The sequence below is a fragment of the Bos javanicus genome, chromosome 29, assembly GCF_032452875.1.
Source record: "Bos javanicus breed banteng chromosome 29, ARS-OSU_banteng_1.0, whole genome shotgun sequence".
NCBI lineage: Eukaryota > Metazoa > Chordata > Mammalia > Artiodactyla > Bovidae > Bos > Bos javanicus.
Window position 1 is genome coordinate 18,342,228 of NC_083896.1, and position 16,103 is coordinate 18,358,330.

At 41.2% G+C, this 16,103-nt stretch overlaps 1 protein-coding gene across 1 annotated transcript in view; it reads left to right on the top strand.

Moving 5' to 3' along the window:
• INTS4 (integrator complex subunit 4) overlaps positions 1–16,103 on the top strand; it is a 108,358-nt gene that overhangs the window by 87,057 nt on the left and 5,198 nt on the right. Inside the window, exons 19-21 of the mRNA XM_061406156.1 lie at positions 8,345–8,404; positions 10,771–10,930; positions 11,147–11,290. Of these exons, the coding sequence (XP_061262140.1) occupies positions 8,345–8,404; positions 10,771–10,930; positions 11,147–11,290 (364 nt within the window). The remainder of the gene's footprint in view (positions 1–8,344; positions 8,405–10,770; positions 10,931–11,146; positions 11,291–16,103) is intronic.

Genomic DNA, 16,103 nt, shown 5'->3' on the forward strand with positions numbered 1-16,103 from the left:
TTTCTTTAAGAATTTCATGCCTGAACCATTTTGTTTTCTCTTCTGAAGGGACTAGTGCTTTGTCTTAGGCAGTAAAGACAAATTTTGAGACTATCTGGTGCTGTGAGACTGCTTTGTTCAAATCTTGACCTTTCTACTTACTCCTTGTTTGATTATAGACAGGTTTTTTTCTTTTTAGCCTCTCTGAGCCTTGTTTCCCTACCTGTAAAATGAGAATGATGACAGCATCTGTCTCATAAGGTTTCCATGAAGAATCAGTCAGTTCAGTCGCTCAGTCGTGTCCAACTCTTTGCAACCCCATGGACTGCAGTACGCCAGGCCTCCCTGTCCATCACCAGCTTCTGGAGTTTACACAAACTCAAGTCCATTGAGCCGGTGATACCATCCAACCATCTCATCCTCTGTTGTCCCTTTCTCCTCCTGCCTTCAATCTTTCCCAGCATCAGGGTCTTTTCAAATGAGTCAGTTCTTCACATCAGGTGGCCAAAGTATTGGAGTTTCAGCTTCAACATCAGACCTTCCAGTGAATATTCAGGACTGATTTCCTTTAGGATGGACTGGTTGGATTTCCTTGCAGTCCAAAGGATTCTCAATTGTCTTCTCCAACACCACAGTTCAAAAGCATCAATTCTTCGGCCCTCAGCTTTCTTTATAGGCCAACACTCACATCCATACATGACTACTAGAAAAACCATAGCCTTGACTACACAGACCTTTTTTGGCAAAGTAACGTCTCTGCTTTTGAATATGCTGTCTAGGTTGGTCATAACTTTTCTTCCAATGAGCAAGCGTCTTTTCATTTCATGGCTGCAATCACCATCTGCAGTGATTTTGGAGCCCCCATAAATAAAGTATTTCACTGTTTCCACTGTTTCCCCATCTATTTCCCATGAAGTGATGGGACCAGATGCCATGATCTTCGTTTTCTGAATGTTGAGCTTTAAGCCAACTTTTTCACTCTCGTCTTTCACTTTCATCAAGAGGCTTTTTAGTTCTTCTTTGCTTTCTGCCATAAGGGTGGTGTCATCTGCATCATCCAGGCCAGTCTTTTTCATGATGTACTCTGCATAGAAGTTAAATAAGCAGGGTGACAATAGCCTTGACCTTTTGGAACCAGTCTGTTTTTCCATGTCCAGTTCTAACTGTTGCTTCCTGACCTGCATATCTGTTTCTCAAGAGGCAGGTCAGGTGGTCTGGTATTCCCATCTCTTTCAGAATTTTCCACAGTTTATTGTGATCCACACAGTCAAAGGCTTTGGCATAGTCAGTAAAGCAGAAATAGATGTTTTTCTGGAACTTTCTTGCTTTTCGATGATCCAAGGAATGTTGGCAATTTGATCTCTGGTTCCTTTGCCTTTTTTAAATCCAGCTTGAACATCTGGAAGTTTACAGTTCATATACTTCTGAAGCCTGGCTTGGAGAATTTTGAGCATTGCTTTACTAGCGTGTGAGATGAGTGCGATTGTGCGGTAGTTTGAATATTCTTTGGCATTGCCTTTCTGGGATTGGAATGAAAACTGACCTTTTTTAGTCCTGTGGCCACTGCTGAGTTTTCCAAATTTGCTGGCATATTGAGTGCAGCACTTTCACAGCATCATCTTTCAGGATTTGAAATAGCTCAACTGGAATTCCATCACCTCCACTAGCCTTGTTCGTAGTGATGCTTTCTAAGGCCCACTTGACTTCACATTCCAGGATGTCTGGCTCTAGGTGAGTGATCACACCATCATGATTATGTGGGTCATGAAGATCATTTTTGTATAGTTCTTCTATGTATTCTTGCCACCTCTTCATAATGTCTTCTGCCATGAATAATGAATGGAGTAAAATGTGTAAAAGCACTAACATGGTACTTGGTACATAGTAAGAGTTCATTATAATGATAGCTGTTAGACTTTCTGAGAATGAGAATTGCTATGTTGCTATATTTCATTGATTCTGAAATGTTCATTTAAAAATTTTAACTTCTCTGAAATCAGATATTTTGGTGATGTGCTATAGTTTGATTCAAAGTGTTTTTTGTTTCTTGGTGTTTGATAAAAGTGCATCTTTGGCACCATAGGTTTCGTATAATATGTACTTAGGGAACTTGTTATCAGACAGAAGACACATTTGATGCTCAGTCCACTAGTTGTGTTAGCCTAAAAATCATGTAGAGAAACAAATATATGAGTGTTTAAGTAAGCACCTAAAAACACATTATGAAGAACATTCTGAGTGTTGTTTTATTTCTTTGCTTCTCTTGATGGTGACCTGATACAGTCAGGTGGTGCCTCAGTCTTAGAGATAGCCATACATTCATTTAGCAAATGTTAAATCCCTGCTATGTGCCAATTGTAGCTGAGTAAAGATAAGTGCTTGTGACAGCATCTACACTTTTTTATTTAAAGAAAATGGATCTCCTTTTCAGTTTATATATAATTATTGTAAACATGTAAATATTGCAGATTAAATGAACATTCTGTTCTCTGTAATCTACCCACTATAAAACACCTAACTGTCCATTTAGATTATGTGTGTTTAATATAGATTGAATCATAACATACTTGTCTGTTGTGCTTTATTTTTACTTCATCCAGCAATATATTTCATGTTTCCATGTCATTAATAAGGTTCCAATATATTTGGTCTTTACTCATTTTTTTGGGGCTGTGCTGCTGCTTTGTGTGCATATAAAATCTTAATTTCCTGACCAGGAATCAAACCCACGCCACCTGCTTTGGACTGCCAGAGAAGTCCCTCATAATATATTATTTTATATTTTCCATTTGTACGTGTTCCTGCTACGTTTTCTTTTTCCTTGACTTTTGCTGGATTGATTGCTTTGTTTCTCTCTTCTTCCAGGGGTTTGAAGGTTTTATACTATTCAGGTTTTAAGCTATTCAAATTAGAAGCAGTAGAACATACTACTGGTTCAGAGGGCTAGGGTGCCTCATAGCTTAGATTCAGATCTTAACTCCACCATTTGCAAACTTAGTAACCATAGGCAAGGTACTTAAGAATGTCTCTCCATTTGTTTTCTGTAAGTTAAACCGGGGCAATGATAGTACCTGGATCTCTGTCATGAAGTTATTGTAAGGATTAATGAATTATTATATGTAAAGCCCTTAAAATGCTGCCTGACACATTAAGAATAAACCCTTAATATATGTTAGCTCTTTTTAGTTGTATAAATAGTATTTTTACTCATTTTTAATAAATTGATTGACATTATATTCGGAGAAGGCAATGGCACCCCACTCCAGTACTCTTGCCTGGAAAATTCCATGGACGAAGGGGCCTAGTAGGCTGCAGTCCATGGGATCACTGAGAGTCGGACATGACTGAGAGACTTCACTTTCACTTTTCATTTTCACGCATTGGAGAAGGAAATGGCAACCCACTCCAGTGTTCTTGCCTGGAAATCCCAGGGACTGGGGAGCCTGGTGGGCTGCCATCTATGGGGTCGTATAGAGTTGGACACGACTGGAGCGGCTTAGCAGCAGACCTTATATTTATTAGCATTAAAAATAGAATTCATGATCACCTTTATCAAGACCACGTTTAATCAAAATTTAAGTTTATTTGCTAGTTTCACATTGTTAAATAATTTAGAATTTAGTTTCAGATTATCCTTTTTTTCAATTGCAGCTGATTTACAGTATTAGTTTCACGTATTCACTATTTTTATAGATCATACTTAATTAGAAGTTATTACAAGATAATGGCTATAGTTCCTTGTGCTATACAGTATGTTGAATTACAGTTTTTCATGTGTATCTTATTTTATGAATTCTTTATTAAAATCTGTGTCAATCTTTATAAGTACATTGTCAAAATTATTTAGCTCCAGCTTGCCCACCACTCCTGTTTTTGTACTACAATTATGTTTTTTAAAAAAATTATTTATTTGGTTATTTGGTCTTAGTTGCTGCCTGCAGGATCTTTAAATTCTAGCACGTGAGATCTACTTCTCTCACCAGGGATGGAACCCAGGCCGCCTACATTGGGAGTTCAGAATCTTAGCCACTGGCCCACCAGGGAAGTCCCCACAGTTGCCTTTTAAAATTCCCTGTTCTAATTCACTGTGTATCTGACTGGAACACATTCACTAGTAATTGTTTTTCAGAATAAGTACATAAGTAGTGTACTCATGTGGAGAAGGAAATGGCAACCCACTCCAGTGTTCTTGCCTGGAGAGTCCCAGTGATGGCAGAGCCTGGTGGGCTGCCACCTATGGGGTCGCACAGAGTCGGACACGACTGAAGTGACTTAGCAGTAGCAGCAGTGTACTCATGGCGGAGAAGGCAATGGCACCCCACTCCAGTACTCTTGCCTGGAAAATCCCATGGACAGAGGAGCCTGGTGGGCTGCAGTCCATGGGGTCGCTAAGAGTCAGACACGACTGAGTGACTTCACTTTCACTTTTCACTTTCATGCATTGGACAAGGAAATGGCAACCCACTCCAGTGTTCTTGCCTGGAGAATCCCAGGGACGGGGGAGGCTAGTGGGCTGCCGTCTATGGGGTCGCACAGAGTCGGACACGACTGAAGCGACTTAGCTTAGCAGTGTACTCATGGAGACTTTGCATATCTGAAACTTTCTTTTGCTCTCATACGTGAATGGAGTTCTTTCAGAACTAAATATTGCTATGTCTGTTTCGTTCTCTTTCCTTTGTAGTTAACTAATTTTTCTCAAAGCTGTAAACTTTTCTTTTTAGAATTCAGAAATTTCTGAATATGTCTAGGTATGTGTTTACTTTCCTTGTTCTTACTGACCTTTAGTGGGACTTTGAAGTCTTCAGTTCAGTTCAGTCGCTCAGTCGTGTCCAACTCTTTTCGACCTCATGAATCAGCACGCCAGGCCTCCCTGTCCCCATCACCAACTCCCAGAGTTCACTCAGACTCACGTCCATCGAGTCAGTGATGCCATCCAGCCATCTCATCCTCTGGAGTCCCCTTCTCCTCCTGCCCCCAATCCCTCCCAGCATCAGAGTCTTTTCCAATGAGTCAACTCTTCACATGAGGTGGCCAAAGTACTGGAATTTCAGCTTTAGCATCATTCCTTCCAAAGAACACCCAGGGCTGATCTCCTTCAGAATGGACTGGTTGGATCTCCTTGCAGTCCAAGGGACTCTCAAGAGTCTTCTCCAACACCACAGTTCAAAAGCATCAATTCTTCGGCGCTCAGCCTTCTTCACAGTCCAACTCTCACATCCATACATGACCACAGGAAAAACCATAGCCTTGACTAGATGGACCTTTGTTGGCAAAGTAATGTCTCTGCTTTTGAATACGCTATCTAGGTTGGTCATAACTTTCCTTCCAAGGAGTAAGCGTCTTTTAATTTCATGGCTGCAATCACGATCTGCAGTGATTTTGGAGCCCCAAAAAATAAAGTCTGACACTGTTTCCACTGTTGCCCCATCTATTTCCCATGAAGTGATGGGACCAGATGCCATGATCTTCGTTTTCTGAATGTTGAGCTTTAAGCCAACTTTTTCACTCTCCTCTTTCACTTTCATCAAGAGGCTTTTGAGTTCCTCTTCACTTTCTGCCATATGGGTGGTGTCATCTTCATATCTAAGGTTACTGATATTTCACCCGGCAATCTTGATTCCAGCTTGTGTTTCTTCCAGTCCAGCGTTTCTCATGATGTACTCTGCATATAAGTTAAATAAGCAGGGTGACAATATACAGCCTTGATATACTCCTTAGCTCTGTTTTATCTCAAATTTTTTTTTCCCTCTATCATTTCTTTAATTACTTCTTCTTCCATCCGCTTCAATCTGTCATACTGGATATTGTATCATCTGGCTCTATTTTTCCTACATTGTATCTTTTCTCTTACAATTTCAGTTTCTTTTTCTATTTTGTATTCTGAGTAAATTCCTCAGCATACTCTCTTAATTTACCATTTCAGTTTTCCTCATTTTTCCTTCTAGTGTTCAACTGTTGAATTGATTTCAGTATTATTGTTTATTTCTGTACCTTTTTTTTAGCAGTTTTTCTTGCTTTATTATTGCCATATTGTTTCAAATCTTCTCTTGAGTCTTACTGAGGTTGTTTATTAGAATTTTTAAAAAAGGTTTTTGTGCTTTCTTGCCCTGATATTATCTCATTGAGGTCTTCTTGGTTTTCTTGATAGCTCCTGATCATCCTTATAACATCTGGTAATTTTTCATTATGTTTTTATACTTATAAGTGAAAATTTAGACCAGTTTAAATTGGTAATTGGTATAGGCTTGCCTAACAGTTATAGGTCAGTGTTTGGTTTTCCCTAGTGGGCCTTGCTCTGACACTGAAAATGGGGGGTTCTTAGTGGTAGAGGCCTACTTCATGTATCATGTAGGTGAGGCTACCTATTCTGTTTGGGAGTTTGGGAAGAGTTCTCAAATCTTTTCATATTTTACAGCTTAGAAATTCTCCAAACTGGTTGTATGTAAGCAGGCCAAAAAAGGTACTACTTGGCTAACTTGCTTTCAGTTCAGTCTCTGCTTAGCTGGAGTTCTCCTCTCTAGCTGTCTCATCCTTGGTGATCTTTGGTTGGTTAACCTCACTAGCAAATTTCAGTTCTACTTCTGGTAGTTTTTCAGAGTTAAGGAAGACTCAAGTGCTACAGACTTTTTGGGAAAATAATTCAGATTAGTGTTGCTTTTAGAATACATTTCCATTTGCCATTTATTATTTATTTATCCATTCAACAAATAGTTATTGAAGAGCTGCTTGTTTCAGGAAATACATGATGAATAATATGAAGCCCCTACTCTCATGGAGCTTATGGTTTAGTAGAAAGACTCAAGTGGATTATTAAGAGCCTTGAGCCCGTCCTCTTGCCCTTTTTTAGCTTGTACTGGTCCTTCGTTGCCGCTCGAGGGCTCACTCTAGTTGCAGTGAGTGGGCTTTCTCGTTGTGGTGGCTTCTCGTCTTGTGGAGCATGGGCTCTGGACGTCCGGGCTTCGGTCGTTGCGGCACAGCATGTGGGCTTCAGTAGCTGTGGCTTGAGGTCTCTAGAGCACAGGCTCAGTAGTTGTGCATGTCCCCTGCATTGGCAGGTGGGTTCTTATTCACCATACCACCAGGGAAGTCCCTCTTACATGTTTTTATATAAGGAAAGAGTGTTTGTTTTTTATTCACTGGAGCTGTATTCCTTCAAATAATAATGTATTAATGAAAATAAATGGAACATTCCATGTAAAAATTATAAGGAAAAAAGTGCAAAGATCAAAGGAAAAATCTATTCTTTGATTAGTAAGTTACATTGACCTGGCATATTGCCTGGGCTTAATTAAGTATATATTTAAGTTTAAAGTACTATGAGGCCAAAGAAACCAAGATAAAGAGGAAAAAATATAGTCTATGTCTGTGTGCAAAGTAGTAACAAAATCTTTTTCCGTTTTGCATGAGAATGTGACCTTTGATTTCCAAGTCTGTTTCCCGGAAACCTGATGACATCAACTCTATTACTAGATGACACTGCTGTGGTAAAAATGATCTCTAGGAAAATTACATATAGACTAGAAGGAACTATTGGACTTCCCAGATGGCTCTGTGGTAAAGAATCCGCCTGCCAATGTAGGAGACTCAGGTTTGATCCCTGGGTCGGGAAGATCCTCTAGAGAAGGAAATGGCAACCCATTCCAGTATGCTTGCCTGGAGAATTCCATGGACAGAGGAGTCTGGTGGCTACAGTACATGGGTTCGCAAAGGAGTCAGACATAATGTAGTGACTAACAGCAACAACAAGAAGGAACTATCAGTGAACTCTAATTACCTGACGCAGATGCCAAGGCTTTGGCCTTCACTGAGTGCAGTGATTCTTGTAACTGAGCATAGCCCTTTAGGTACCCTGGAAGGTATAACTGTAGGTTACTTCAAGAGATATTAGCACCTATGAGGCATGAAATTTCTCCATGAATATGGCTTCCACATTGGCCTGATGTAGATCTCATCTCCTTGAACCTGAGCTGTCAAAACTCCCAGAGAGCTCTGTGGATTGCTTCATGGGCTGCTGCATGGACTGCTGCAGCGGAAGAATGTGACATTGCACGGCCCATAAGCTGTGCTCCTGTCCTATATCCAAACCGAGTCTGGTGCCCAGTGTGCCTGTGATAGTCTTTCATTTTGATTATTCATTGAGTCAATGAGCACTGCACTGTTTTAATTGGGTTTGGGATTCTGTCTAATATTTCCCTGTAGGTCCTTTAGGAGTCCTTTAAGAGAAATAGAATTTTTACAGTGTAACATGCTCACTGTCTTTCCATGTAGGTTCAGTTTCTGGGACTTTGGTCTTTACTACTCAGTTCTCAGATTTCAAATAACATGGGTTTTTATCTGTTTTGTTGTTTTTTTTTCTCTTCTACAGCGTTGACCCCTTATTTGGAATGTGTGAAAAATTTTTACAGGAAGTGGACTTTTTTCAGAGGTAAGTATTTGATCACTTTCTAGCTTATTAAATCTTGGTTATATAGAGAATTGCATTTATAGGGAAACAGGAGTGATCACAACCAGAATCTTTGGTTTAGCCCATGTAGCCAGTGTGCCCTAATTTGTATGCAGTTGACCTTCAGTATTAGTGGCTTCTGCGTTCATGGATATGGAGGGCCTGGCTGTACTATTCCATTTTATGTGAAGGACTTGAGCATCCATGGATTTTGTTATGTGCTAGGGGTCCTAGAACCAATCTGCCACAAATACTGAGAGATAATTATATTTTCTTTACTGGTGTGTAAACTTCCTAAGTTAGCTAAACATACAGCATAATAATAAAAACATCAGGAATTATTGAGTGTTTTGATTCAACACTCAGCTGGGCCAGAAAAAGACAAATATTATGTGGAAAAACTCAAAATCACAACTTGTCTGTTTTTTTCACCATGGTTCTGAAAGTGGTGTATTTCTCTCTTATCTACAAAATATTGTTCCATAATTCTGTAGGTAACTTTTATTTTGTAGCCTAGATATATTTTCTGAGGATTCTCTATGAAGTTAATTGGCTAAAACTGATGCAGTTGATGAGTGGAAGGCTTGGTGAAACAGTAGCAGTCAAAGTAGTGACCAGACCTGTGGTATGCTGCCTGTACTATACTAGGAAGGATTTATAAGAATTTAAGATGTAATACTTTTGAAATCTAACGTTTCATTCTTCCACTCCTTGTTCCTACCCCCCTGAACTTTACCAAAACTGACTCTACAGATTTGAAGGACTCTTTGCTTTTCAGGCTTTTTTCATTTGGATGATGATAGCTTCCTGTATGGAGAAGGCAATGGCACCCCACTCCAGTACTCTTGCCTGGAAAATCCCATGGACCGAGGAGCCTTATAGGCTGCAGTCCATGGGGTCGCTCAGAGTTGGACACGACTAAGCGACTTCACTTTCACTTTGCATTTTCATGCATTGGAGAAGGAAATGGCAACCCACTCCAGTGTTCTTGCCTGGAGAATCCCAGGAACGGGGGAGCCTGGTGGGCTGCCATCTATGGGGTCACACAGAGTTGGACACTACTGAAGCGACTTAGCAGCAGCAGCTTCCTATAGGGCTAGGTTGTAGTACTACCCTCACCAGTAGGGGCTATGCTGTGCTGTGCTTAGTCGCTCAGTTGTGTCTGACTCTTTGTAACCCCCATGGACTGTAGCCTGCCGGGCTCCTCTGTCCATGGGAATTCTCCAAGCAAGAATACTGGAGTGGGTTGCCATGCCCTCCTCCAGGGGATCTTCTCAACCCAGGGATTGAACCCAGGTCTCCTGCGTTGCAGGCAGACTCTTCACCAGCTGAGCTATCAGGGAAGCCCTACTCTCTAGTAAATAATACAGTCTAGCTTGACTCTTCAGAACCTGACTTCAAATCTCTATGAAGTCCCTGCCTTACTTTTGGTTTTAGATTTTTATTTTTAATTGAAGTATAGTTGGTTTACAATGTTGTATAAATTTCTGGTGTACAGCAAACTGATTTAGTTAAACATAGTTTTAGATTCTTTAAGGTGGAGAGTCTGTTTTTGCATAGTTGGATTGAAGAGATTTTTGGAAAGATGACAGCTCTGATTTGCCACAGAGGAGAATGTGTTGTTAAGAGCTGTACATTCTTCCTTATTTCAGCCTCCGAGTCCCAGGATTGATGTCACCCTTTCAGTGAAATATTTTTTAACTATCTCCTTTTACAAAGCAAAGTACCATGGAATCATTCAGAGCTGGGAGTAAGTTACTTAACTTTTTTAAGCCTCAGTACATTATCCTCTCTGAGTCTCAGCATTCTTATCAGTGGTTATAAGCTCCATTAAAACAGGCTTTTTTAAAAAATTAAAAATTAAAAAAAAAAGATCAAATTAGAAAGCTGTATTGACTAGTAAAAATGATTTTTTGCATATTGAGAATATTACTCAACTTATAAAAAAAAAAACACAGGCTTTTTCTTCTCTTTGGCTCACTGTTTATGTCCCCAGTGTCCAGAATAGTACCTACCACCTGGTAAGGCCTAAACATATTTTTTATATTAATTAATGAATCTATGATACAAAAATAATATTTCTAACAATGCACAGGATTGCTAGATTAAATAAGATAGTATTTATTAGTTTTATAAAATAAAACACTCAAGAGGTTGCCTGGCACATTTTAATAAACAAGGCTATTGTGATGATTTTGTCACTGCAGCTTAATTATATAGGTGCATGACTTTCCTCAGGAACCGTGAACTCCTCCAGTTCATCACTTTTCCTACCTCAGGGCCTGGCAGAAGTTCAGGGGTCAGCCTGTGGTGAATGAATTCCGAGTTGCTTCTGTTTGTTCCTTCAGGTGTTTCATCGCTGATTTGCCCCACCTGCAGGACAGCTTTGTGGACAGACTTCTTGACCTCATGCCCCGACTCATGACATCCAAACCTGCAGAAGTGGTCAAAATTCTGCAGGCCATGCTGCGGCAGAGCACCTTCCTACACCTCCCCCTTCCAGAGCAGGTCAGTGTCTGTGTCAGTATCTTGACCCCTTCAGGGCAAGTCTATCCAGAGAATCAAAACTGCTCACCTTGGTGATCTTCTTTGACTTAGTGGAGCAGCTGAGTTCAGGCCTTTCTTCTGCTTGACTAACATATGTCCATCCATTAGTTAAGGAGGTCATGTTTTGCTGCGCAGGGATGACCTGGCTTGAGAATCATATTTTCTTCTTGTTTACAGATCCACAAAGCCTCCGCCACCATTATTGAGCCAGCAGGCGAGTCAGACAACCCTTTGAGGTTTACATCTGGGTTGGTGGTGGCCCTGGATGTCGATGCAACCCTGGAACACGTGCAGGATCCTCAGAACACTGTGAAGGTCCAGGTCTGTCCAGTTTGGGTTCCCATGGAGTTTCTAAACTGACTTTGTGTTGGAACTTTTCACTTTAGCACCCCCTGTAATCTCTGCCTGAGGGACAGAAACTTGGGAGAGGGAAGAGACGTTTTTATGGACGGGAGCCTAGGCACAGTTCCCAGCTCTACTGCTGAATATGGTTCGGAGCAGGTTACATTAAACTGCATCTCAGATTCTACAACTAACAAGTAGGAATGGTAACATTGAAATGATGCATTAATATGAAAAATCCTTGGTCCCCACTCTGGGTTCATTAAATGGCAGGGCCCCTTCTGTTCTTACAATGTGAAGTTAAGACTTGGTGTTTTTAGGGCTATAAGCAAACTGTAATAAGCAAATTCATGCAGGTTGTGATTAGGTCAGCTTGGTGAATAAAATTTATGGGTGGGGGAAAAAGCAGTCCTAGGGAGTATTTTTCCCAAGTTAGATAGATGCACTAGAGATGGGAGAGATTCAGTATAGACACTAATCAGTTTGTAACATTCTGTAGTTGAGCCCCAAAGGAGTCCTACCCATTTACTGTATCCCTCCCTTCTTCCTTCCCTCCTTTCTCCTTCCCCTCCTTCTTTCCATCCATGCAATAATGTTTACTCTGTTGCACCTGCTAAGTGCTAGGCAAGGGAATTAGAATTCCTGCCCTCAGGATGCTTAATTCCAGTGGGAGACAGACAAGTGGACAGGCTGTTGTAAAACAGAAGTTCAGCCATCAGTTCAGACAGGTACATGATGAATTAAGAATATTATGGTTTCTTATTAAATACTGGCCTGTTCCGACAACATAGATCTAGTTTTGGGAGCCACTTGCAACACAACCTCCTGAAATGAGACACAACTTTTAAAATGACCTGTTCTCAAGACTAAGACTGGTTCAGTAAGATAATGGACTGACTTAACGGACTCAGTTTCTGGATTATGAAGCTTCTTAGAAGTTTCAAAGGTGGGGATGAAGGTGTACAGAACATACACCCAAAATAAGTCTTTTGGGCCCAAAGATTCTTTGGAGTGATTATTTTTGAGAGTCTGTAGACACAGGTGAATCTCTGGAAACAGAGTAGAATTGCTCTTTTTGAGAGAAAAATGTACGTTTATAAGGGAAATCTCCATTTGTAAGATGTCTCCCTCTTAGTACCTGGAAGACTAATCTCTAGAAGCTCATATCAGTGGAGAGAATGCCAACTTAAATTTGCCTGACAACTTACCCTTGTTAATTGTGTTTTACTTGATGGCCTCCTGTAACAGGCTGTCTTTCTCTTCAGCATCTTTTTTTTGTCTGGCTGAAGATGGTATTTAAGGTGATGGCTTGGGCAGTTTTAAGGGGTGACTCAGTTTTCCTAGGTCTCTCCTAGGAGAGATGTATTTATATATAGAGATGTATTTATATATATATGTTTTTATATATATACATTTATATATATATATGTATTTGTTATTAAACTTCTGTTTTTCTCCTGTTAATCTGCCTTTATTATAGAAGAGTCTCAGACAAGAACCTAGAAGGGTAGAGGGGAAATTAGTTTTCCTTTCCTATAGGGTTATTTCCAATTTTTGGCTTCTATAAAGAATTCAGCAGTATGCTTAAAAAATATATATGTTATCGAGTCCAAGCTCGCTTCTAGGGCTCAAAACTGGGCTTTTGTCTAGCACTCAGAAATGAATTGTCTGAGGAGACACATGTGCTGACAAAGCAAGAGATTTTATTGGGAAAGGGTGCCCAGGTGGAGAGCAGTCGGGTCAGGGAACCCAGGAGAACAGCTGTCCCTTGTGGCTCGCAGTCTTGGGTTTTTTGGTGATGGGATTAGTTTCCGGGTTGTCTTTAGCCAGTCATTCTGATTCAGAATCCTTCATGGTGGTGCCCACCTTGTTCAGCCACGATGGATACCATTGAGGATTCTGGGAGATGGTCGGACATGTGGTGTCTCCTTTTGATCTTTCCCCAACTCTTGCAGTTGGTGGTGGCTTATTAGTTCCGTGTTCCTTACCAGGACCTCCTGTCCTAAACAACTCATGCAAATGGTTACTGTGGTGCTTGGCCAGGGTGGGCGGTTTCATTCAACATGCTTCCCCTAATGGCTTTGCTCAGTGCACAACAGGCCAATGAATCCGAGAGACGAGGTGTTGAGGCAAGGAAGAGACTTTAATCGGGGAGCCGGGAACCAAGAAGATAGCAGGCTAGTGCCTCAAGATAACCATCTTATTGGGGACTGGATGCCAGGTTCTTTTAAAAATTAGAAAGAAGCAATGAGGAACTAAAGTCAAAAGGCAGAATAGAGAAGAAGATGCAGTGGGGAAGTAAAGGGCCTTCAGTCTTGCAAAACATCTCCAAGGGAATGGCCAGCCTTCAGAAGGGTGTGTTATTCTCTCCTATTCAAAGGTGGGCCAGGACAAAGTATCTCTTGTGAGCTGAACAAAAGCACTTTACAGTCAAGCAGGAGGCCAGGGTCCTCCAGGCAAGCCACTGAGTATGATATTAATATAAGGAATACAATGGGAGAAATCCTTAATTTGTGGCTGAAGAAAAGAAAGACCTTGTTGAGATACTGTGGCATGGATGAGGTCTGAAAGGATGATTAAGAGCAAAGGATAGAGGTATTCCAGGCAGAGGGAATATGAATAAACACTGGCAGTAAGTACAGAAAAGTAGCTTGGAGCAGGCAGGGTCAGCTTCCTGGAAGAGAATAAGGATGAATCAGGCCCTGGAGATGGTAATATTTGCCTATGGTGACAGTAGAGGAAAAATATCTTCTGGCTTTCCATCTGGAATTATTATAAATTATGAGACCTACAGAGAACTAATTCTGAGCTGCTGTGAAGTTGTGCTGCAGCTTTTTTTGTTTTGCCCTGTCGACTGAAAAAATAATGCACAACCTAGAATTGGAGAGTTAGGTTACTTTTTTGAGCGGATGTTCTTAGGGCTTCAGGCCTGGGAGATACCATCTCAGATTAATGCTGAGAAAACTGTTCTGAAGAGGAAGTGGGGGAAACTAGGTTATACAGGAATTTTTGCAACAACACCAGGTAGTCACAATGAAAGATTACTGTTCGTAAAAGAAAACTAAATATCTCAAGGAGTTTAGCGCTTTTCTGAAGATGCAAGAATCTGGACTCGCTGAAATCATTCCTTTGATATGCACCTCAGCTGTCTGGGGCCAACATCCTGTGTTTTCTCATCCTGAGTTTCCTCAGGCTGTACCATGGGTGTGACTGCAGTCTGATGACTGCTGGATGGTGGGCATTCCTTGTTTCTGCCCTGTGTTCTCTCAGGGCTCACGGTTGGAGGGTGGCTGCTGTCCCTGATAGCTCAAAATCCTTTGCTTACTGAAACAGCAGGCAGTATTTTATTTCTCACTGCCAACATTAGCTTTACCCTAGCTCCGCATTCGAATTACTCAGAATGTGTTAAAAAAAAAAAATACTGATGCACAGGCTTCAACCTACACCAGTTTAAGTCAGAATCTTGAGTAGAACTCATGAGTACCAGTATTTTTTATTTAAGAGCTCATAGGTTCCAATTAAAAAGAAAAAATAAAGAGCCCATAGGTGATTCTAATGTGCAGCCACGGTTGAGAACCAGTTTCACATTGTTCCTGGAAAAAGTTCATTGACCAATTGCGCATAAATGCAATCGCAGGTAGATTGTTTAAGGTTCATCTGCTAGACTCTACTGAAAAATCACCTTCAGAGTAGCTTTACTACATGCATAGCCAAACGGTTTGAATGCCATCATAGGTGGGAAGATGAGGAACTCACTGCTCAGTCGTTGGACAGCTCTGACAGTAAGAAAGCCCTGTCCAGCTCAGCTGCCATGCCCCAACACTTCTGGACCAATGAGACTATGGGGCAGGTGGGCTGAGACATGCCTCCCCAGAGTTTTGTAGTTGAAAGACTTGTGCGGTCCCAACTTTACCCCATCAGTATATTCCCAAAGCCCAGGTCCTGTGTGCTTCTAGGATATGCTTCATCTCTTCCTTTAGCTCACTTGTACACTGTGCAGTGACAGGCCCTCTAACAGATAGCTGTGAAGCTCCCCTCGGTGTTGAGAGCTCTTCGGCAGCTTGTGAGACTTGAGGAACTGGCCTGTGATTTGAGCAGACCCCTCATGAAGCACTATCTCTGTAGAAAGAGAGAAACAGGTTCCTGGCTGCTTACGATCTAGTGAAAAGTTACAGAATTGTTCTTTTTTAAAATACGTACGTATGTATGTACTTAACTTTGGCTATGCTGGGTCTTTGTTGCTGTGGGCAGGCTTTCTCTAGTTGCAGCACGCAGGGGCTGCTTTCTGTTGTGGTGCGTGGGCTTCTCGTTGTGATGGCTTCTCTTGTTGCAGAGCACGGGCTTCACTAGTTGTGGCATCCAGGTTTAGTTTGCCCCACAACCTGTGGGATCTTCCTGGACCAAGGATTGCACCCATATCCCCTGCACAGGCAGGTGGATTCTTAACTGCTGGACTACCAGCAAGGTTCCAGAATTATTCTTAATACTTGATAGTTGATGATGGATGGTGGGCCATGCTGTGACTCAGAGCCAGAAGAAGCAGGGAGTGCCTGCAAAGGCTCTTCACGTCAGGATTAATATAGAGGCACCTTATTTCTCTCACTCACCATAAATTCAGGAAAGATTTATCACACACTGGCTTGTACTGGGGGGAGGGTAGAGAGATTTTGATAGTATTGTCCTCCCCACAAGGAGCAGTTTCTTATGAAGGATGGTGTTATCTTTTCCTCCTGTTTTGGGGTTCACAGCATATGTCACCAGTAATTTTGTTAAAAGCTCATGGCTCTTCTGG